At 38.5% G+C, this 25,665-nt stretch overlaps 1 protein-coding gene across 5 annotated transcripts in view; it reads right to left on the reverse strand.

The window, feature by feature from the left end:
* Positions 1 to 25,665, reverse strand: part of LOC113540058 (glycerol kinase) — a 40,749-nt gene that overhangs the window by 1,781 nt on the left and 13,303 nt on the right. For 3 of the 5 annotated variants that reach the window (XM_026936246.3, XM_053234004.1, XM_053234005.1), the window contains 10 exons: positions 24,371 to 24,406; positions 24,118 to 24,185; positions 20,499 to 20,541; positions 20,342 to 20,422; positions 16,457 to 16,535; positions 16,136 to 16,232; positions 10,624 to 10,708; positions 8,198 to 8,318; positions 4,611 to 4,754; positions 1,597 to 1,683 (listed from right to left, as the gene is read on the reverse strand). In XM_026936246.3, coding sequence (XP_026792047.2) covers positions 1,597 to 1,683; positions 4,611 to 4,754; positions 8,198 to 8,318; positions 10,624 to 10,708; positions 16,136 to 16,232; positions 16,457 to 16,535; positions 20,342 to 20,422; positions 20,499 to 20,541; positions 24,118 to 24,185; positions 24,371 to 24,406 — 841 coding nt within the window. Of the gene's footprint in view, positions 1 to 1,596; positions 1,684 to 4,610; positions 4,755 to 8,197; positions 8,319 to 8,635; positions 10,536 to 10,623; positions 10,709 to 16,135; positions 16,233 to 16,456; positions 16,536 to 20,341; positions 20,423 to 20,498; positions 20,542 to 24,117; positions 24,186 to 24,370; positions 24,407 to 25,665 lie in introns of those variants that run through there. The other 2 variants (XM_053234007.1, XM_053234006.1) reach the window with 2 other exon arrangements.

Consider the following 25,665-nt stretch of genomic DNA (forward strand, 5'->3'; position numbering starts at 1 on the left):
TCACATGACATAATTCCTGCAATTATTTTTTGTGAATACTCAAAACTTTTTGCACATGCAAATTAGTGCTCATTATTTTGGATCTTAATACATCAGGCCTAGAAGTCTGTAATAAGCAGACAAAACAGCTGAGCGCAAAAGTGTCCATCCCCTGGGTGGAAAAATGTAATTTTCAATTTATCTACAAGTAAAAATAAAATGTAAAAAATACGGGTATATCCAAGGGCAAAATCAACAGAAAATAGTGTAAAACTAAGTTTGACATGACCCTCTCAGTCTCCCTGACTTACTAAAAAATGATTTTGTTTTTCATTAATTAAATTAACGTTTGTATTTCTGATATGTATATCGAAGAAATATCTGCAAGACCAAACACACTGAAGCTATAAATTAATTTATCTTCTTTATTTTGTCCTAAGGGTTCAGGAATTGTGGGAGTAATGGAAAGTCTTCTGGCATAACAGAATTGAGAATTATAATTTACTGGAGAATTAAATTGCTTGGATAAAATTGATGTATGATGTAAAAACAAGCCAGCTGTTTGCTACCAATAAATCAAATAACCAGCTTTTAATTTAACAAGGCAATATTTACATACTCACATTCCCATTGTCTATTCATTCAAGGCCCAAACGTGTCAATTCCATTCTACGGCAGTTTAATCAATAAAATTAAGTGGAGTCGCTAATAAAGCTGAACTCAGTAATAAATTGATCAGTCTGAAATTTACATTACCATTGAAATGGATTAAAGGTAAAATGGATTAAAGGTGTGAGGTTACACTGAGTATTATACTGATACAGAAAACTAATATACTCTGTACTGTTAATGATAAAGTGAATGATAAATTTTGCACTGCCACCTGCAGTGTTATATGGCATTTAGTTGTATCTTCTTTGTAAATGTGAGGAGACCATGATAAACTGATGACCATATCATTGGCCCTTATTCATCAACGTTGCATTTAATTTAGCTGACAATTAATGCTATCATTGAGACATACATAGACAAATGGGGACGTGTTCTTAGGTTGTTGTTTTTTTGAGCCAGTGAACAGCCTTCTTTCATATGAAGAAAAAAAACTCAAATGCTAAATAAGCAGAATACTGCAAAGAATAAAATAGCACTGATTTAATACTAATATGAAATTATGTAATAAGGTCAAAAACAGGGGCTGACATCAAGATTGTGCACCAAGGTGAGAGCTTTGTCATACTTCCTGTATGCAAATGAGCCTGTATTACTCAATCAGTGTTATATGCTTTTTTATTATTTATTTCACAATTGCTATACTTGCTGTAAGTTTTGATGATATTGATTTTGCTGATTTAACTGCACATTTTTCAGGTTGTTAAAATGGTATGCTCAAATTTACACACAGACACACACACACACACAGACACACCAACCAGACGTGAGTTTGATCATACGGATATGCTAAAGATTGATAAATAAAGAAACTATATGTGAAATTTGCGAACGCTTGGGCCAATGTGTTGTCCATTTAACAACGTGTGTGTGTGTGTGTGTGTGTATATGTGTGTATATGTGTATGTGTGTGTGTGTGTGTGTGTGTGTGTGTGTGTGAGTTTTCACCATTCTCGTTAGAAAGTGGATCCATAGTCTCCCAGTTCATGGCTTTCTGGACGGCTTTCTTCCATCTTGCGTATCGAAATTCACTCTCTGCTCAAACAATTACATCATTTATAATTCGTCCTCAGTAACTTTTGTAAAACTGCCAAACTTACTGCTGTAGCAGCTTCTCTCAAACTTCTCTTGAGTAATATTTTTAACTAACACACATTTCTTGGAAAGTTTACATGAAAATGCATCTGTACATTTGCAACCAATTGTTGTACTATTACCATGAGAAAATAAATGATGGCTCCTTCACTTTACACACAACTTTACTGCACTGGCAGAACTGAAGTGTAAACACAGGGAACTTTAAATATCAGGATCAGTCATGCTGTTGATTAGAACATGGCTCATTTAGTTGTCAGCAGGAGGTATGTGATTACATGAACATATACAGAATTATACATTTATTGTTAAATCCAGTGAATTTGTAGCTGTATTGTTTCAATTTGATTATTATATCGATTTGGTTCTTTAATTTTTTTATGTTTAATTTTTTTAGTCATCTTGATAAATTCTACCTTTGTATTTATCAGATGAAACAGCTGCACTCCAGACATGTCAGTAGTGCTTACACAACATATTATAAACGTGTATGCTACATAGCCATACGTTTGTGGGCACCTCACTATTGCACCCAGATGTGCACCATTGCTTCTGCATACACTGGTGCCACAAAGTTGGAGGCACACAATTGTATAGAACGTCTTTGTATGCTGTATATTTACAATTTCCCTTCAATGGAACTAAGAGGCCCAAACCTGTTCCAGCCCCTGTGCACAAAGCGAGCTCCATGGTGTGTTAAGGTTGGAGTGGAAGAACTTGTGATGGAGTTCCTGGTTTCGAATCGTTTGCCAGGAGTTTCTTGCCTGTGTTGGCGTTTAAATTAAGTCAAGTGGCTTTATCGTCATTTCAACCATATATAGCTACTACAGTACACAGTGAAATGAAAAAAAGGTCCTCCAGGAAAAAAAAACTACAAGAGACTACACATTACTACATAAAGTGCAAACAGCACAAGACAGTACAATAACTACTAAACCAGGACAATGGGCACAGTAAGAGACAGTGCAGCGCCGACTAGTACACAGTTCTAGTATGAAAGTGTCAGATGTAACAGGTAGCGCAAAAGAATAACAATATAATAGATTGCTGTGAATGTAAATGTAACAACTATGACATAATATTCAGCAGCTTATACTCTATGTGGGCATAGCGTTTATTGGGGTAGCAGCCAGTTAGAGAGTATAGCAATTATATACAATATTTTTTATAAATACAGTAGCAGCAAAAATGCAGGTAGTAAATACAGAAATGTGCAAAAATTGCAAAGGGAGTGGGATGGTGTTCAGTTGAGTGTGTGTGTGTTTATTGGAAACTCTCACTGACTTGTTTGTCCAGCACGTCCCACAGATGCTCGATCAGATTGAGATCTGGGGAATTTGGAGGTCAAGTCACCACCTTGAACTCTTTGTCATGTTCCTCAAACCTTTCCAGAACAATTTTTGCAGTGTGGCAGAGAGCATTATCCTGCTGAAAGAGGCCACTGCCATTAGGGAATACTGTTGCCATGAAGGAGTGTACTTGGTCTGCAACAATGTTTAGGTAGGTGGTACGTGTCAAAGTAACATCCACATGAACGCCAGGACCCAAGGTTTCCCAGCAGAACATTGCTCAGAGCATCACACTGCCTCTGCCGGCTTGCCTTCTTCCCATAGTGCATCCTGGTGCCATCTCTTCCCCAGGCAAGCGACGCACACACACCTGCTCGCCCACATGATGTAAAAGAAAGTGTGACTCATCAGACCAGGCCACCTTCTTCCATTGCTCCATGTCCAGTTCTGATGCTCACGCGCCCATTGTAGGAGCTTTAGGCAGTGCACAGGGGTCGGCATGGGCACACTGACTGGTCTGCAGCTACACAGCTCCATACGCAGCAAGCTGTGATGCTCTGTGTGTTCTGACACCTTTCTATCAGAGCCAGCATTAACTTTAACTCTTAGTAGCTCTTCTGTGGGATTGGACCAGACGGGATTGTCTTCGCTCCCCACGTGCATCAGTGAGCCTTGGGCACCAATGACTCTGTCGCTGGTTCATCAGTTGTCCTTCCTTGGATCACTTTTGGTAGGTACTAACCACTGCATACCGGGAACACCCCACAAGACCTGCTGTTTTGGAGATGCTCTAACGCAGTTGTCTAGCCATCACAATTTGGCCCTTATCAAAGTCACTCAGATCCTTATACTTGACCATTTTCCTGCTTCCAACACATTAACTTCGAGAACTGACTGTTCACTTGCTGCCTAATATATCTCACCCCTTGACAGGTGTCGTTGTAATGAGATAAACAATATTACTCACTTCAACTGTCAGTGATTTTAATGTTATGGCTGATCGGTGTATATTTCTGTAAAACTGCTTTGCGACAATGTCCATTGTTTAAAACGCAATACAAATAAAATTGAATTGAAATGAACTGAACTCCAGTGTCCTGCACAGAGCCCTGACCTCAACCCCACTGAACACCTTTGGGATGAACTGGAACACCGACTGAACCCCAGTCAGCTGAATGAACACAAATCCCCATAATCATGATCCAAATTCCAGTGGAAAGTCTTCCCAATAGAGAAGAGATTATTATAACAGTAAAGAGGGACTAAATCTGGAATGGGATGTTCAAAAAAGCACATATGGGTGTGATAGTCAGACAAACTTTTGGCCATATAGTGTAACAAAATAATGGCACACATGACCAGCTAGCATCAACCATGCTGTTGATCGGCTAGCGATAGATGGATGGATGGATGGATGGATAGATAGATAGAAACTTTTTTTGATCCCAAGGGAAAGTGTTTTATTTTTATTAATGTAAAGCTAGAATGGATCAAACTTTTACCCATTTAAGCCATGAACACGTCTATAAAACATAGGAAGAGATCAGGAAAGAAAAGGCTGATCCCCTCAGCTCTCACCTTCTGGTTTGATTTGAGGTTGGTATTTCTCAGAGGTTACACAGGTCATGTCCTCAGGATTTAGGCTCCACACATTGACCCCTTCAGCTGCTCCGGCAGCCATTGCTGCCCCCAGTGCAGTAGTCTCAGACATAGAGGGTCTCACTACAGAGGAGGAGTACTCACAGTTAGGCATAATCACAGAAAAGTTTGACAGGTACAACTTGCACTAGAGATGGGTGATATAACAAAAATATGTATCACGATATATAGGCTTGCAGTAGTGTTGCTTAAAAGTAACTTATGTTTGATAATACTTTTTTTAAAGGCTACAAAATTAAATTACTGAAGTGGAATATTTTTTAAATGCTATAAAAATGATAAAATATTTACATTCAATTGTTTTTTTTAAAGATAAAGAAAAGAAAGAAAACACATTTTTGGAATAAATGATGGTGTAGCAAGTGTGTGTCTCTCCATGAATGTGTTTATTTGATGCTCCTTTAATGTAATTTGTTTCACAATTTTCTTCCTGCTTTCTTCCTGTTGATTTTGGATATTTGGATTTGAAGTTTGGAAAAAAACATATTTCACATATTTCAAGCAGTGATATTAAATTTTCAGCAACCAGTACAAAATTTGAACTCAAAAAGGCCGACCCTCTCAGGTGACGATACCTGATCCATATTCTAAATAATAATGTCATTTTTTCTTATCATTGTATTTGTTGTTGCTTTTTCATTTGAATCAGACTTTTGCTCTCCAAAAAGTTTCACCAGAAATTTCTCCATGACTAAGAAAACTGATACTGTCTTTTTATGAAAATAGACAAATATCCCATATGCGTAGTTTCATGGTCCTGTAGTACATCATGAAATAACAGTCTAATTTACTTTAAAAATCTGTCATAGTTTTAAAATAATCCATAAAACATAATTTTGAAAAACATAATTCTAAAACATTGTTTTGAATCTAAAGAAAGGTCGCACAGAGATCATGACTTCCATGAATCCCTTCAGGAAAAGGCTTGAAAATTAGATAGAAAGTTAAATCCTTTTTGATAAAGGAGAAAACATTGCAATGCTTTGGCCCCCACAGGACTGTAGTCTAGCACACCTGCTTAAAGTACAGTATTCAGCATGTGCTTAATTCATAGACCTGTTAATAGACCTGTTAATAGACCTGTTTTCACAGTTCCATGGTATAAATGCAGAAGTGTTAGTAGTAGTGTTCCAAGATTTCTGGTGAGATGATATTTAAAGTATAAATAATTCAAGCAAACATCCAAGCTTATCCACTTCCCTTCATGACGTAGATGAGAGTTTTTCAGTAGGCACACATTAGTATAGCTGAAGTGATTTAGCGATTTGTGTGGTCAGTAATCTCAGAGCTAACAAAATGAATTTGTTAATAGCACCTTGAAGGTTAGATTTTTAATGTAACTCCTGCTGCTTAAATACATGCTTACAAATAGCAGACCTGGATTAAGATCATACAGAGCCCTGGGGCTATGTTAACACCAAGGACCCCCCTTAACCCATCTTGATGTACATCGGTGGAGCGGGCTTTCTCTGCAGCCGGGCCTTACTGTTAACAGACTAAGGAGCCGACTATCACCCGAGCATGTGGATGCGCTTATTTTTCTCAACAAGAACATGTGAAACAATTTACACGACAAACACGATTACATGTTGAGTGTTTATGTATGTTCTGTATGTTAATTGGGGCAGTCTGCTTTATTAGCAGTTTTTTGTTCACTCTGCAGGAGCTTAGATGATTTTGTTCCGTACTTTTTTGTTGACACACATTGCTCAGTGTTTTCAACTAAAAAAACACAGGATATAATGAAGGCTTGTTCTGAAATGGTGACAAAATCTTAATGATTAAAAAAATAATTTCACAATGTCTTTCTCATTAAACTTAATTTAAATAAACGAATAATCGAGTATTCATTTTTAATGAGCTCAAATATTTGAAGAAAATATTATTGAAAAATTCCCATCCCTAGCAAGAAGTAGCCTAATTATTGCATGAGAAAACAAACAAAGAACCATGTAGTGTCTACATACTGTCATAGATCTGCTTTTTGCACATATTAACATGTTAACATACCCAGGCCCCCTGTGGTTTTAGTCTGGGCCTGCATTCCAGGTACCCATAAGGTGGCTCAGTCTCTCCTGTCCAATAGCACACCACAAGCAATTTTTATTTTTAATTAAAGGCAGTTTAGAAAAGGAGCGCTTTCCTGATTCATTAGTAACAATGTAAGGTGTGGCTATACCCATGCCTATTTTAGACTCAGTAGGAGTCAGTCAGAATATAACAGCATCATGGCAGACACACCTTTGATTTAATCCTGACATTTGGTATAAATATCAAAAACAGTCAACTGAAGTCTGACATTATCTCTAATAACTATCTTATTTAATTTAAAAAGTGTTTTAGTCATAATATCTTCAACTGACCTTGCAACTACGCTGAGTATACAATCAGGTCAGCTACTGTACCCAGCTTTATTAAAGCCTGCCAGATATACTGATTTTGATTGCTTCATCCTCAGAACTTGATGAAGTAGCTTGGTGTCAACTTCACTTCACTCTAGATAATGATGCCCCCCTGCAAGAAAAACTTGCACCCTGGTTTAATGATGACACTTGCACTTTAAAATGGAGCACTCGAAAATTCAAATGTAAATGTAAAATCAACCTAAACTGTCAGTATTCGAAATTGCATTTAAAGAGAGAAAGGCTTTTATTGCCACTAGACCAGGACATTTCTCCACCTTAATAGAAGACAACACAAATAATCTTTTAGTACAGTACAGTAGAGTAGTAAGGTTACCTCGGAATAAGACCACCAAAGCACACATACCAACAGATTACAGAATTAAAAAAAATTCATAGTGCAAAATTATTTGCAAATTAAAAAAATGTAAAAGTTGTGATTGGAGGAATCACACCTTTTGGTGGAAACCCAACACTGGTCATCAGCTTGAGAACACCATCAGCAGGGTCAGAGTTGAAGGCAAGATGGATGAAGTCAAATAAAGGGCAATCCTAGAAGAAAGTCTCTGTAAGAGACTTGAGACTGGGGCAGAGGGTTACCCTCCAACAGGACTATGACCATAAGCATACAGCCAAAGCTACACTGCAATGCTTCAAAAACAGTGCAGTGGTCAGAGTGACTGAATCAAAGCCCAGACCTCAATCCGAATCCTACAGCTGTAACTGAAGTCAAAGTTGGTCCTAGCAAGCTTTGACCCAGGGTAGTGAACATGCAAACAACATGTCTGTCATTTTATTTAATTAATGTTTTTTGGGCAGAAAATGTGTAACAGTTCAAAGGGGTGAATACTTTTGCAAAGCACTGGCCCATGTTTATGAATAATTGTACCCAATATAGAGAAAAGCAGTGGCCCTAGAACAATCTTGTGGAACATGAAACATTACAGTTATATGCATAGAGAAGTCACCATTAACATTTACTGATAGCAGTCTGTCAGATAAGATATTTAACAAAGTCCAACAAATTTTTGCGGATGAAATAATAAAACAATTCTTTCTCTCTCTCTCTCTCACACACACACACAAACACACACACACACTTACCAACAGGGATACAGAGGATATCAGCCTGTAGTTGCATTAGTAATTTGTTAGCCGTCATTCCTCCATCTACCTGTAACTGAGTAAGCGAAGCGCCACTGTCTCGATTCATCGCATCCAAAACCTGAAGCAAAACATTCGCATTTTAATCAAAAACAAAGCTGACACTGAGCCACTGTTACATCCTCACATGCTGTGTTACTTTTCATTATGCAGTGAAAAAACCCTGCGGATTACATTTTAAAATCCTCATAGCAGCCACTCATTAAAAGAGTAAAGCTGTTAAGCCTACAGCTAAATGACTCAGAAACCTCTAGTATTAACTGTATAATAAATTTATAAATTTATATTAGAAATATAAATATGTGGTGTGCTAGTGATGCCTACTTAGAATGATAAAGATTTTGGCCTTTTCTGATTTCTGACATTAAAACCACCTGCCTAATATTGTGTAGGTCTCCCTTGTGCCACCAAAACAGCTCTGACCTGTCGGACATGGACTCAACAAGACCTCTGAAGGTGTGTGTGGTATCTGGCACCAAGACGTTAGCAGCAGATCCTTTAAGTCCTGTAAGTTGTGAGGTGGGGGCTTTCGTGGATCAGACTTGTTTGTCCAGCACGTCCCACAGATGCTCGATTGGATTGATATCTGGGGAATTTGGAGGTCAAGTCAACACCTTGAACATGATAAAGATAACATGTTGCTCAAACTGGTCCTGAGCAATTTTTGTAGTGTGGCAGGGAGCATTATCCTGCTGAAAGAGGCCACTGCCATTAGGGAATACTGTTGCCATGAAGGGGTGTGGAACAATGTTTAGGTAGGTGTAACAAAGTAACATCCACATGAATGCCAGGACCCGAGGTTTCCCAGCAGAACATTGCTCAGAGCATCACACTGCCTTTGTCAGATTGCCTTCTTCTGTTAGTGCATCTCTTTCCCAGGTAAGTGACACACACACACCTGGCCGTCCACATGATGTGAAAGAAAATGTTATTCATCAGACCAGGCCACCTTCTTCCACTGCTCCATGGTCCAGTTCTGATGCTCACGTGCCCATTGTAGGAGCTTTCGGCAGTGAACACGGGTCAGCATGGGCTCTCTGACCAGTCTATGCAGCCCCATACACAGCAAGCTGCGATGCACTGTGTTCTGACTCTGTAACAAACTTCACAGATAGGCAAAGAGGAGCCGGGAACCAACTGAACACAAATGTAAAGTTTAATCATGAACAGAACTCAAACAGAACGTAAAACACAAACGTAGGGCAAACATAAAACATGCACGCTTTTCTCTTATGTCAAGACCTGGAGATGCTCTGACCCATCACAATTTGGCCCTCAAAGTCACTCAGATCCTTACGCTTGCCTATTTTTCCTGCTTCAACACATCATCTTCAAAAAACGACTGTTCACCTGCTGCCTAATATATCCCACCCCAATGTTATTCACTTCACCTGTCAGTGGTTTTAATGTTATGGCTGATCAGTGTGTACAGATTAAATAAAATTTAAGCAAAACTTTAAACTAAATATTTCTAGACTTAATTATACCTACTCCCTAGGTGAATTTTCAAATTTTAGTGTATTAAAAATGAAGTCATTTAAACAAATGTTTTAAAATATAAAGTGTTCAGAAATACCTGACAGTGTGTATTAACATATGCTAATAGGGGATATTACATTAATATACACTCACTGAGCACTTTATTAGGAACACTACACTAATACTGGGTAGGGCCTCCCTTTGCTCTCAGAACAGCCTTAATTCTTCATGGCATATATTCCATAAGATGTTGGAAATATATTGAGATTCTGGTCCATGTTGACATGATTGCATCACACAGGTCCTACAGATTTTTCAGCTGTGTGTTCATGCTGTGAATCTCCTGTTCTGCTACATCACACATGTGTTCTGTTGGATTCAGATCCGGTGACTGGGCCACTGAAGTCCACTGGGCTCATTGTCGAGTTCATTGAACCAGTTTGAGATGACTTTGTGACATGGTGCATTATTGTGCTGTGCTGTCTGCCTCAAGGTTGTCCATTCTGAGATGCTTTTCTGCTCAACAGGGTTGTAAAGAGTGGTTATTTGAGTTACTGTAGACTTCTTATCAGCTCCTCTGACTTCTCTCATCAAAACGGTATTCTGCCTGCAGATTTGTGTATGGAAATCCCAGGAGATCAGCAGTTGTAGAAATACTCAGACCAGCCCGTCTGACAGCCATTTAAAGTCACGGAGATCACAGTTTCCCCCAACTTGACACGTGATGTGAGCATTAACTGAAGGTCCTGAACTGCTTCTGCATGATTTTATGCTGCTGCAGGATTGGTTGATTGGATAACTGCATGAATGATCAGGTGTACAGGTGTTCCTAATAAAGTGGTAATAAAGACTATATGCTTTGTGTAAATGTGTGTTTCTTGCATTACCTCTCGCGTTTGAAAGCACACTGCTTCCAGTGCTGCAAAAGCCAAGTGACTCCTATTTGTGAACTGTGTCAGGCCACAGATAATCCTTAAAGGAATGAAATAAAATATAAAAACATAGATTTAAATACATTCATACTGAGATTTCTTGAACAATAATAACTATGACTATATATCATTTGAATATAATTTGCATACATTTAAACATTATCTAGATTATCTCTGATAGTTGCAAGAAAACATTTCATTGAACTTTACTCTTGTACTGTTATATTTTCTGTTTCCTTTCTTGTCTATGTATTTCAGTTTTGTGATGTGTATTCTATGTACATCTATGTGAATTAAAATAATAATTACTATTATTTTTTAGTAACTGCAATACCAGATAATAATAAAATAAAAATAATAATTACTATTATTTTTTAGTAACTGAAATACCAGATAATAACATACTAGTTATAACATAACTATGTAATGATTATTATAGGTATGATGTACGATATATGTCAAGTACTGGAGGCAAAGGTGGATGCAAGAGCAGATTGTAGCTAAATGTAGAAATAAACAACATTAATAACGTAACTTAGAAACATAAAATATGAACTAGGATATCAAGGCAGGGACATAACACAAGCAACGAACAGCAACAAAAGACAAAAGCTAGACAATGAGTGCAGTGCAAGACAGGACTTAAATACTAGTGCTCATTAGACTCGAAACGTGAAACAGGTGCAAGCAGTCATGTGACGTGATAGCGAGGTGCAGTGGTGCATGGGAAACGTAGGTCAGCGCCAATTCCGGCATAACCCTGACAGAGTCCCCCCTTTAATGCGTGACTTTCTCCATGAGGCCAGAGGGGGAGCGACATTCTTCGTGTGGCAAGAGGGGGCAATGTCAGAATGTACACCACGAAGCAGAGAAGAAGAGCGGAGAGCCCTCAGTAGTGCAGGGGGGCAGAGCGACATCCTCAGCCGAGCAGGGGGCCGGGTGACGTGGTCAGCCGAGTCGGGAGGCAGAGCAACGTCTGAAGTGGGGTGGGAGATGGTGTTGGCCGGGTCAGGAGCCCCCACTCAAAAAATGAGGGGGCGCATTTCTGCGTGGCCCTGACCCAATCTCCTTTCCCCTCTTGCTGCCACCTCAGGCGATTCCTCTCGAGGAGAGCCTCTTGGTCTCTGAAAAAATCTGCTGCATCCATTTTTCAGGTCTAGCTTTCTGTCATGTAATTGAGGTGAAGGCGGATGCAAGTGCAGATTGTAGTTTAATGTAGAAACAAACAACATAAATAACGGAATGGGAAACGTAGTTAAGTGCCGATTCCAGCATAACTCTGACAATATATAACAATAACTTATGGAGAATATTTTGCAAATAAAAAAAAAATAACATCCATTGTAAAGAAGATCTTGTTTTCAAGATTTTTTACACTAACAATTTTTATTTTGTTAATAAGGCAACACAGCAATCATAACAACAAGAAAGGGAAAAACAAACACATTAGGTGAAAAAAAAAGAAAAAACACAACAATGACATAACTATTACATATGAGATAAAAAATATAGACAAATATAGATACAGCCATGGTGTCATAACACCAGCACTACTGAATACTGAATAAAATTATTGAATGTGGACAGGTGTGGCCGAAATGATATATTTAGTATACCAAATATATCATCTCAGCCACACCTGACCACATTCAGTAATTTGATATATATGAGAAGAGAGGCTGTAAAGGAAGGGAGACCAAATAATCAAACTCTGCATCATTGCCTTTAAGTCTAGCACTCAGATGCTCAAGGGGAAAGATTTTTGTCATTTCATTGTACCAGAGGTTAGTTGTGGGTGGTTTGTCCCCGATCCAGTTAATCAACATGGATTTAGAGCGAGGCGGATTTGACGAGGCGTAACATTAATATTGTTTTTAGCAATTCCCAATATAAAAAACCAAGGATCCTCTCAATTGTACAACTTTTCTCATTCGATATTAACCTTGTTTCAGAAAGAAGTGGGACAGAACCAAAACATATACTTTCATTATTGCATTTTGGGCAGGCAGATGGTTTGAGGGGATCACTTTTGTTAAGAATATAAGATATGCAGTGCGAACGATGCAGTACTTTGAACTGCATTTCCAAAGTTTTACTGCAAACTGATATATTCCCCATGATGAAATCTGACGTATCTTCAGATCTTTTTCCCATCCTGATAGCAGTGTTTGCATGTTGCTTGTTAAATTAGAGATCAGGAACTAGTATATAGAGGAAATAACATTCTGGAGACTTTTGGACTGTTTGAGAAAAGAGTCTATGGGGGTACATAAGTCTTGTTCTGCATGGATTTTAATAGTCTTCTGTATAAAATCTCTAAATAATATAAAACCAATATTCTAAACCTGTATCTGGTTCTTGCAATAACCAATTAACAATGATCCTTCTATGACATGCCCAATTATAAACGCGTATGCTGGGGAAAGGTAGCCCACCTTTGTCTTTTAGGAGTTGACGCTTTAACAGTATGATTCTGGGTTTTCTCTTCTTCTTCTACTATATTGCCTCTCCATGTCAGCAATAATTTTCTTTGTCTTTCTCTGTAGGGGGTATAGTAGTCTTGGAAGTATATGCATTTTACTTACGTTTATAGTGCCTATCCATGAGATTCATAGGTCCATCCACCATCCAACATGTCTGCCTTACCCCAATTTAACAGTGGATAGAAGTTGAGGTTATCTAGCTTTTAAAAAAAAAATTAAATTGTATTCCAAGACAGCTAAATCTGTTCACAGACCATCTAAAGGGAAAGAATGGCATGGAGCTCAAGTCTCCAAACAAGTATTTTTGATTCAGACTTGTCAAAATTGAGAAGCAGCTACATTCTCATTTCTCTGTCTCAGAGAGAAACAGCAGTATGTTTCTACATATGGCTGTTTCTACATATACAAAGCTATGGTATGAGATGTTTTACTTATTTTTATCACATTAATCTGTGCATTTTCTCCAATAGAGATTGAAAGGGGCTCAAATGCCAAGGCAAACAATAGTTGGAACATACAACAGCCTGGTTTTGTGCCTCATTTAAGATGAAAAGAAAGATGAGGTGTGTGATAAATTATCTCTAGCCACCTGATAAAATGATCCCCTAGTCCAAAACACCTCAGTACATTAAACAGATACTCCCATTCCAAATGATTGAATGCATTCTCAGTATCCATAGAAATAACTACCGCTCTATGCTGCATTAGTTGGCAGTATTCTGTGATGCCGAGAAGTTGCCTAACATTTGAGACAGAGAGTCCTTTGAGAATAAAGCCTGCCTGATCTAGTGATATGAGGCATTGCAAGTAGCTCTCCAGCCTTCTAGCAAGTATTTTTGCTAGGATTTTCCCATCCACATTCATTAATGAGACTGGCCGATATGACAAGCATGCATCACTAGGTCTGTTCTTTTTTTAATATGAGGAAAATGTCTGCCTGATGGAGGTAAGATGCCTCTTTCAAATGAATGCTGGATATGATAGAAAAATGTCAGAAACACACAGTGCATCGCAGCTTGCTGTGTATGGGGCTGCGTAGCTGCAGACCGGTCAAAGTGCCCATGCTGACCCCTGACCACTGCCGAAAGTGCCCACAATGGGCATGTGGTGCCAGAGGTCTGTTAGAATTACATTGTCCTTTGAGCTCTGATTCTCCAGGTCGTCCAGCTTAGACATCATTTCTTCCATTTTTTTCATGCAGGTAGCTAACTGGGCATTGGTAGAAGTTAGCTTGTCTTCCACATTGGAAATACGGGTTGCTACCTCCATGATTCAGGCACTGTTGTCTTGAAGTTTCATGGCAACTGAATTGAGAGTTGCAGCAAACTGACTAAACGTTTGGTCCATTAACATGGTGATGTTAGCTGTTATATGGTTAATTATTTGCTCAGCATCACTGTCTGCACTGTCGCTGTCTTGGTCCGAGACTGCTGCGAGACTGCTCGTTTGTCCTTTCTTTCTTTTTTAGCCATTTATTCTGCCATATTAGGTGAAACGCTTGTTGCCTCTACAATCTTTGTTTGCTTGGCCCTTCGCCCTTGTTAGAAAAAAGTGGAAAAAGCTTATGAAATATTATTACATAACATTGTTTTCCCCTTGTTTTCAAGATTTAATCAAGACAATCCAATTACTAAAGATGGCATTACAAGGCAACATATCCATTTCCTTTATTTTCATTCATATTTTTTATTTAAACAGTAACAATTGAATGCTTCTAACACACTATATTTACTGTTGTCTCTTAGCGACTAACGCTTGACCCTCACTCAGTTATTACAATCATCCATCCTACTCTTTGCTTGAAATTTGTTTGAAGCTAAATTTGACAAAGCTATATGTGTTGTACATGTGTGTACTTTAATGTGACTGATGGAAGAAAAACAGATCATGCAAGCACCACTTTTGGATCTGACTGTATACACAAAACTGACGGGAAAACAGATTTGATGAAAGCTTAATAATGCAAGGCGGCAGGGTGGCTGGTATAAACGGGATAACTATTGTCTTTCATAGATTAAAAAAAATTGAGTTTCATTTTTTGGTATCCAAAGAAATGTCTTAAAGCGGATTATTTTGGACTTCAGTTGTGGGTGTAATTTGCTATATCATCTTTTTCACCTAAAATGCCTTAGTAGAAGAAACTAAAAGATAGCATGCATTACCCAATCAAAGAACAAAGTACACAAAAAGACTGACAACAGAACTGTAAGTTTAGCATTTTTTGGTTTGAATGAAACAGTTTTAATCATTAATTAATTGATTAACACATCATCATTAATCATTTTTGATATTGAGAGGAAACATTTTTGGTATTAAAAAAAAACTCAGGCACTCATGCAGAAGGGTGTGTGTGTGTTTGTGTGTGTGTAAGCACCATTTTTCTGCTCATGCCATCAGACTGAGCTGATGCTGTAATATTTTTCTTAATTGATTTACTCAGAGCAATAAAATAACAGTTGAAATTAACAGTGGAATTAAGTGATAATATTTATTCATACTCATTACAGGTCCCTGTGCACCTAAAGGCTTTTCAGTTTGTTCCTCTGGGGGAGCCCTTAAAAGATCTATGTAAAACCATATAGAAGAGTTTTTCCTATTAGAGAGGACTCCCTTTTAAGAGTGTAAGGACAGTCATTTGCATTTGCAGTTGAACTTACTACATTGTATTTATCCAACAGCAGCTTAAAAATAAAACTAAAAGAATTTATCATGTGTCATGTCCTAAAGGCGCAATTGAACTGAATTGAATAAACTTCATTTATATCCAGTGGCCTGTTGCTTTTTTATTAAAGGAAGGTTAATTAAAAAATAAAAGTGAATTTATAGGCATAATGCCCTTTCAATAACAGGGAGTTGATAAATGGATAGTTATATGTTTGAGAATGTATTGGTATCAACTATGGCCTAAGGTCAGATTTTACCACATCCTTTTGCTTCATTTTAATATAAAGTATGTTCTTAATTTATATGTTAATGTTACTTACCCTCGAGCACTGGGTTCCCAGTAGGGAGCATAAAGCCCAGAAAATGCTGGAACAAAATAACAGCCATAAGATGTCCCAGCTGCAGCAGCCAACTTTTCTATTGGAAAATTTTGGAAGTTTTTGGAAGAATTAGCAAAGAAATCCTCAAACTTGGACATTATTCTCCACAATCCCCCAACACCATATGACTGGATCTCATAAGTAAATAGAATCAGGGATCCACACAGTGGATTCATACATTTCAAGTTATAAATTTTGAAATATTAAATCATACCAATATTAGTGACAATATATTATGAAGAAAAAAGTGTAATGGCTCACCAATTTCAGAAGAGGATTTGAGGATTCCCAGATTGTCCTTTAGCCACCTCACTACTGCTCCAGCAATTGCAACGGATCCCTGAAACATAAACCAATTACAACTTTCAACCAATCGCAACTTTTAAAAACAAAACAAAATCCAGACATAACAATGGCAAGTTATTTAACTCTATCAGATGCAAAATATTTATGAATTTTTTAATTAGCAAGAGCAAAGTATTTGGATTTTGTTTGTAAGAAAAGCTATGACTCCTAATCCCTCACCTTAGTCTAACTTTAAGAATAATTTTGGCCTGAGCCATTCATGGCCTGTAATAAAAAAATTTTCAAGTAATCAGAGAATGAATTTCAAGAATAAATGCTATGCTCTTTATGAGTTTCTGCTTTTTAACCTGATTCACTTGTTCTGTAACTCATTCATTTCATGCCTTTTGATATCACTGAAAAAAAAAAATTACCAGTCCTGCAGGGTGAATGTTACTTTTTCATATTATTTCTTCCAGTAAGGTCTCCTTATTCCCTAAATCTAAATCTAAAAAGTCTCACTTTATCTAGCAAAAGGGGAAATGAGGGATACAGGAGGGAGTGTATGTGAATAGTAATGGAGGTAGAACTCTCTGCTCCTATATATGGAACTTTCCATCTTTCCTGTCTGGAATATTGTTGCTTTATCTCCTACTTATTATCTGTCTCTACTCTGTTTCTTCATTTCAGTCTGTGTGTATATATACTGTACTGTGTAAATGCTTTACGCCCTTGTGAAAAAAAAAATACTGTAGTGAGGATTCTTTCAAAAATAATTACATGAATAGGATTTATTAATAAACCTCTCAGGAATTGCAGTAAACAGAAAAAAGTCTAAATCAAAACAATATTTGGTGTGACCACCCTTTGCCTTTAAAACAGCACTCTCTTAGGCACACTGGTGTACAGGTTTTAAAGTACTCAGCTGGTAGGTTGCTCTGTCTTTGCATGCAATCCCAGACTGGCTCAGTGTTGTTGAGATCAGAGCCATACCATCTGTTTCACAACTCTTCGTTCTTGTTTTCACTGACAGTATTTCTCTATGGGTTAGGGTTAGGGTTAGGGTTAGGGTCCCTTGTGTGTTCGGGGGCACTATCATGCTGCAGAATTTAGAATTAGCCGCCTACCTGATGGTGCTGCATAATGGATAAAACTCTGCCTTTCAGCAGTCAGAGGGGCATGAATTTTGACAAAATCAAAAAACCATTTTCATTTGCAGGGAACTTCCAATGTGCTATTCATCCACGTAGCACTTTACAGCCATTCAGTGGACAAACTGTCAGAGCCAAAATTTCAATTCTCTCATCAATGCAGAGCAAGTTCTACCATTGTTCTGCACCCCAATCTTTGTGTTTTTTGCAGGAAGACCACTTCTGACAAGGTTCTCTGGACTGTAGATGGGGTATCAGGGTCCCAGTGGTTTCTGCCAATTTGAAGCTGATAGCAATGCTGGCTATCTTTAAATTTTTCGGGAAGTAAGCTTGATGTATGTCTACTGCACTGAGTTTCTGTGCCCACTCAGCTCTGCCCATTAGTTTGTGCTTCTGCAGAAGATCTTGGACAATGTGACTGGAAACACCTCACCAAATTTCTGCTTGGGAGAGACCTTGCTGATGAGGGATGCCCACCTACTGGCTTGTTACTATGTGGTCTTGTTGCTATGTTCAGTCTTGGTGTAAAATTTGAAGGTTAAACTGCCACATCTACCACGGCCTCACCTCGGGCATTTTGCTGGCATGGTTTGGGTCCACTTATCCCCATAGATGGAAGCATTACTAAAATTCTAAGTTATACTGACTGATTTCCTTTACATTCCTATCGTGATGGGAGTGGTCTCTTCCAGGATGAAAACACCCCCATCCACAGGACACAAGGGCTCACTGAATAGTTTGGTGAGTCACCATCATAATCAAAAACAGGGAATATCTTGTGGAAGAGCAGTGTTTCATCCAGTACAGTTTCAGAGACTTGTAGATTCTATGCCAAGGAATGCTGTTCTACCACCTTGTGGTGGCATAGTAGATAGGACAGACAGACTGAAACAGTCGATAGACACACAGACAGATATATAGATACTGTAAGACTGTGCCAACTCTCACTGTTTTCAGTTTCTTCTCTTAAGAAGAGAAGGTGACCATCTGCACTTCGAAACTGAAAAGTGTAACTCAGTTACCCTCCTGGCTAGAAATCAGAATTTCTGACAATTTTAAGTTGACAATTAAGCAAGAGAAAATTTGTTTTTAGGTAAACAACAGTTTATAACAATCCATTTGCATAGAAACATGAGCAAATATTTAAAGCTATAAGAACATCCACCTCAGATTGTGTGTGGAAAATAGATGTGGGGTGCATTTGACTCAGAATTCATGCCTAATGCATTGGAAAGATTTTTAAAATCTAAGAATCAGAAGGATGTAGAACAAGTAGAACAGTAGAATAGTGTTCAGCTGTATGCATTGTGGTGCTGAGCTTCATATATACACATATATGGATACATACATATACATGTATGTATATATATATATATATATATATATATATATATATACACACACACACACACACACACCGATCAGCCATAACATTATGACCACAGATAGGTGAAGTGAATAATATTGGTCCGATAAATCACATTTTCTTTTACATCATGTGGAAGGCCGGGTGTGTGTACATCGCTTACCTGGGGAAGAGATGGCACCAGGATGCACTATGGGAAGAAGGCAAGCTGGCAGAGGCAGTGTGATGGGTCCTGGCGTTCATGTGGATGTTATTTTGACATGTACCACCTACCTAAACATTGTAGCAGACCAAGTACACTCCTTCATGGCAACAGTATTCCCTAATGGCAGTGGCCTCTTTCAGCAGGTTAATGCTCTCTGCCACACTGCAAAAATCATTCTGGAATGTTTTGAGGAACATGATGAAGAGTTCAAGGTGGTGACATGGCCTCCAAATTCTCCAGATATCAATCCAATCGAGCATCTGTGGGATGCGCTTAACAAACAAGTCTGATCCATGGAGGCCCCACCTCACAACTTACAGGACTTAAAGGATCTGCTGCTAACGTCTTTGTGCCAGATACCACACACACCTTCAGAGGTCTTGTGGAGTCTCAACGGGTCAGAGCTGTTTTGGCAGCAAATGGGGGACCAACATAATATTAGGCAGGTGGTCATAATGTTATGGCTGATCGGTGTGTGTGTGTGTGTGTGTATATATATATATACACACATATATACACACATATGTAGAGAGAGAGAGAACTTCTTATATACTGTTTACTTTGGGATGTCCAAGCATCCAGAAATATTAGAACAAATACAGGAGGCCCTTCAACACACAGTATAGTAAAATATTGTACCTGGGTTATATTTACCCTGACTTAGGACATGAGAGCAAAAGGCATAAGGCACTGACTGAAAAGAAATAATGAAATAGGTTTACCTCACTTATACTGTCCATTTAAGAAAAGAACACATAGTAACACAGGTAGGGTATAGTATGGGTCTGACTGCAGAAATGTGCATTGAAGGAAGTATTCTTAGTAAGAGACTATAAATGTGAAACAGCATATAATATCTTAATCAGGAAGGATATGCAAAACAACACATAATATTTAACTTTTAAGAATAATTGTGTATGATTTCATTGTTTAATGCATTTGTAAAACTGAATTGTCAATCAATTGTGTATATAGTTCATCTATACAGACAAATAAAACTTAACAATGGCAAAGGCATCTTTACATTATATTTATTCTGGACCGAAGTTATTTTATACTTTTACTTACTTTTCTATTTTGTCTTTATGATATTTGTATTTGGACAAAGAATACCTCAATAAACAAAAAAGAATATTCACCTCGAGTGCATAGTGAGCAGGTCTGTCCTTTCCCAGTTTGTAGGCAATTGTTGTGAGGAGGCCGTGTTCTGACATCACAGGCTATGAGGAAGAGTTAAGATTTACCTAAAGTCATCTAGCGAATGAGGCCATATGAAGTTATTAAAGCATTAAATACCTTGATGCCAGTATTTTTCAACATGAAGCAACCGGTTCCATATCTGCAACAGAAGACAACAGTGGTGTGTTGAACATAAGTACCTCAGGTGTTTTTCACAATGTATGAAATGCTGCTCAGTGTGCAATCAGATCAATAATGCAACATCTCTTGCTCTGAGTTGTATTTCATCTGCAGCCGAGTCATCAACAGCAGGGTTAAAGTGTTGCTTTAATGAAGAAAGCACTTGCAATTGAAAGACTGCCTGCAATGTATGGCCACAGATGATCAGATTAATGAGACAGACTAAACAACAAAATACTAGATAAGGAGTAAAAATCTTTCCCACACATCAAGCATGTGGCCCTGATGCAGTATTAGTTTGTGTATATAAAAAAAACATCTGCAAACATGAGAACACCCACAAAAAAGGATGCAAGCTATTTTATTAAAAAAGTCTTCTGAGAAATGAAAAGATTTTCATTCACATTTACCTTATTCATACAATGAATCCTAATATCCACACTCTTTTATTCATTTACATAATATTTTGAATAGTTTTTCAACGTTTCAGAGCCTTGAGACAGACTTATACAGCCAAACCACTGTCATCATCACTGGCTCCTGCAACTAACTAACCTGCTTGCATGCTCAGCAGGCTGTAAACAGGTCACAGTAGTCACTCTCAGAGTGGATACAGATGTAAAGCACACATCACCAAATGCACTGTTTGCAGTCCCGGCCATGAAAGATTTACTGTACCGCACTGCAAAGACTACACAGAGAGTGTTAAACTTCTCTGCAGTGCCCTAGCCAACATGACTAATCAGAGTCTAATCAGACCTCTAGCAGGCTCAGCTCAGGTGCTGTGCAAGTGTTGGGTAAGTTATTCCAAAAAAATAATTAATTACTAATTACTTTTTTAAAATTGTAATCAGATTACTTTAGTAATTACTCTGTCTAAAAAATAATTACAAACTAATTACTTATTAATTACTTCATACATTAAATTGCCCTACACAGGTATCTTGTTCAGTATGCGTTTGTTGTTTATTGTTTATCAACACTGGTGCCCCATAGAGATGTGTTCTCAGCCCCCTCTTGTACTCCCTGTTCACCTATGACTGCTCTGCTAAGCACAGCTCCAAAACCTTTGGGGCACCAGTGTTGAGTGTGAGTGTGGAGGATATGTGGCTGCCAGTCCTGACCACCTGGGGTCTGCCCATCAGGAAGTCCAACACAGGAGAGTGTCACATGGTCCAATCATTTAAAAAAATGGCAAGAGAAGAGTTGGTTTAGAGGTGGGGTAGGGAGAGAGGTGCAAACATCAAGCTGTGCAAGAAAAATTCTATATGAATAAAATAGCTATCCAGTCACCAAATAGCGTAAAAGTTTAATCAAAATTATATACAGTCACAGGAAAAAGAAAGTATACCCTCCTTCAAGGAGGAGGTCAGAGCACTTTCCACATGGTGTTATGAAAAAATCTCTCTTTGAATGTCAGCAAGACCAAGGAGATGATTGTGGATTACAGGAAGTCACAGAGAGGGGGTTACGGTCCTATCTACATCAACGAGGTGGAGGTGGAGAGAGTTAAGAGCTACAAGTTCCTTGGTGTCCACATCTCCCTGGATCTCTCCTGGAACCTCCAGACAGACACAGTAGTGAGAGCAGCCTGTCAGCGTCTCTATTTTCTGCAGAGGCTTAAGAGGTTTGGCATTTCCTCTGACATCATGTCAAACTTCTACCGCTGCACCATAGAGAGCATTCTGATCGACTGCCTCGCAGTTTGGTATGGCAGCTGCTTTCCTCTGACCACAAAGCTCTTCAGAGATCTCATCAGAGCTCATCAGCAGAGCTCATCACTGGAAATAAACTCCTGGCCTTACAAGACATCTACCAAACACGTTGTCTGAGGAAGGCCCACAGTATTATTAAGGACTGCACTCACCCTGCTCATTATCTGTTTGCAACACTGCCGTCTGGCAGACGCTTCCGTTGCATCCAATCACGGACAACCAGACTGAAGAACAGTTTTTATGTCCAAGCCATCAGACAACAGCCAGTAGTCCTTTATCTAGCACTGCAACACTTTATTACTGCCACTTCTGGACACTTAGATATTTACTATTCAGATTTACTATGTACTATTTTTGTGCTTGTATTTACTGTTCTGCCTTATTTAATAGGACACGTAACTTCTCTGCCACTGTAATAATTTAATAGCACATGTCACTTTTACTCTGCCACTATACACCACTGTTTCATTTACCTTATTACATTACAGCATCATCTCAACCATTCATATCCAAATATGTGTTTGTTCATGTCTAATAAGTGTTTATACTGTCAATGTCTAAATCTGAGCCTCGTCACAAGTATTTCAATGCCCAATAGTACCCAGTGTAACTGTGACAAATAAAAGACTCTTGACTCTTGGGAATGAGGATGAGGGAGGCAGACTTGAGACAACTCAAAAGGGCGTTTATTGTCGCTTTTCTTCCTGGCCACATTTTTCAAGCCCAGAAACTGTCTCACCTTCTTTTTGGTCTTGGGTCTTGGGCAGGCTGCAATCGCTTGTGGCCTTATCGATTTGGGGACACACTTGCTCATGCCCCAAGTGGAAGCCCAGATACCATGTTTCTGCCCATCCCATTGCACACTTCTTTGGGTTTGCTGTGAGTCCTGCCCATCTCAGGACAGCCCCAGATGTTGAACATGCCTCTGCCAGTCAATACTATAAATAATAATGTCATCTAGATAGAACAGTGGCATAGGTAGCGTATGGGCAGAGGATTCTGTCCATGAGTCATTGGGCTCCAAATAAACTGTAAGGAAGGGTGACAAATTGGTGTAAACCAAATGGAGAGGGCCATTTTCTCCCAAGATTTTGGAGTCAAGAGTACCTGCCAGTATCCCTTAGTCAAATCCAGTGTCTAATAGAATCAAGCTGGAAATAACTGATCGAGCAGTTCGTCGATGTGTGCCATCGGAGACCCTTCAAATTTAGACGCCGCATCCACACAGAACTGGAATGACCCATCTGCCTTGGGAATCAGGACCACAGGGCTGGACCAGTCACTGTGGGATTCCTTAATTACACCAATATCAAGCATGGCAGTGAGCTCCTCCAATACCACTTGTTTTTGTGGGTAATTGCAGTTAAATAACATTAGCCTATTTCTGAACACTGAAGTGCTGCTAGCTAGTTGACTAGTACTGAGCTCTGTCGAACCTGTCCATTTGTACATTCATTTAATTTAATGCTATAGTGATTAAATATTGCATGCTGATATGTTCCATGTTAAGTGCTAAGATCAGATGAAAGAGGCCATACTACTAACATTATTGGCCACTGCACGTTCATTGGGAACACATTTCCTTTTTGGTATTCTATCAAATGCTCTTTTGTCTGCTTATGATGGATAAATATCTTTTTTTTTCAATAGTTTAATTTAAATTATGCACATTTAAAGCACTTTCAAACTTCAGAAATCAAGGATTTATAAGGCCTTCCAGGAAGACATCCTATACACATCCTGCCTCCTGTATGCTCCACAAGGACAAGCCAACAAATAACATCTTGGCATTTTGCAAAATACAGATGACATATTACCATTTTACAAAATATGTTTCTTACGTGTTTTTGGCCTGACCATCTTTGAAGCACATCTGTCCCACAAGAGCAGCCGACTGATCGCCCAGACACTGAGGAACAAACACATACAGTCTGTGGTCACTACCAAGAAGTGAATTTTTTTAATCAATTAGCAAAATATTTTTTTGTCATCTAGCTGTATTGTAAAGAAAGATTACATAGTTCTTTATTATTAATAATGCATAATGCATAGATAATATCTGCTGCCTATTCATAAGAATAAAAGATATCTTACTCCAGAGATGGGCACACCCACCAGTGAACCTGAGCTCTAGAAACAAGAGCAGGAAACAAATTACAGGATGAAGCACATTTCCATACATATACCCATAATTTATATGAATATTATAGAGTCCCTGATGACAGAAATAATAGGTCTAGTGGAAAAACTGACATGAACTGTAGTACAACTCTAGAGCAATTTTATAGTTTATTACTTTGGGGAACTCCAATAATATGTATAATTGGCAAAATATCTCTCCAGGGAACCAACCACACTTTTGTGTGGTTTTCTGTGTTGTGTGGCTTTGTACATTGTTCCAGATTCCACTATTTCTATTCCAGATTTAATCTCCCGTTTGCTATTATAATAACCTCCACTCTTCTGGGAAGGCTTTCCACTAGATTTTGGAGTGTGGCTGTGGGGATTTGGCTATGGAAGAGCATTACTGAGGTCAGGCACTGATGTCGGGTGAGTTGGTCTGGGGTGCAATCTGCATTTCAGTTCATCCTAAAGGTGTTCAGTGGGGTTGAGGTCAGGGCTCTGTGCAGGACACTCGAGTTCTTCCACTCCAACCTTCACACACCATGTCTTCATGGAGCTCGCTTTGTGCATCGGGGCATTGTCATGCTGGAACAGGTTTGGGCCTCTTGTCTCTTAGTTCCAGTGAAGGGAAATTGTAATGCTACAGCATACAAAGACATTCTATACAATTGCATGCTTCCAACTTTGTGGCTACAGTTTGAGGAAGAACCACATATGGGTGTGATGGTCAGGTGTCCACAAACATTTAGCCATATTGTGTACATCATCTCCTTTCCATCAACAAGTATGCAATGTTAACTGGTATGGTGACTAAAAATGTGAGAGGTGTTGATGAATTTTCTATAACAGCAGGTCTGACAGTAGCTCCAGCTGCAAGGCAAATCACAGGTTTATAAAAAAAAAGCCCTTGTTCTAACACATTATTGTTTCTATAGTAACAACTCACTGATGCTCACATTTAACAATAAATTGATTTCTAAAAGTACTCTTATTTAACAAAGAAAAGCATAAAAATGTTATTCCAGTCAAAAGATGACTTTTTTTTAACCATTTATGAAAGAAGACTTCAGTGCTGTGGGCCAAGCCTGTTTATTTAAGTTTTCCAGGACAGGAAAGTCTTCTGGACAAAGGACTTTGCTCCTTGTGGTTCCTAGGTAACACGACAAGCTGTATTTATCGCCTTCAAGTGAGAGAAAAACAGAGGCTGGTGGGGGGATGACTATTTAGTGAAAACAGGAGCCAATCTGGTTTACAACCTTTCAATA

This window comes from Pangasianodon hypophthalmus, chromosome 5, assembly GCF_027358585.1.
Source record: "Pangasianodon hypophthalmus isolate fPanHyp1 chromosome 5, fPanHyp1.pri, whole genome shotgun sequence".
In the NCBI taxonomy this organism is placed as follows: domain Eukaryota; kingdom Metazoa; phylum Chordata; class Actinopteri; order Siluriformes; family Pangasiidae; genus Pangasianodon; species Pangasianodon hypophthalmus.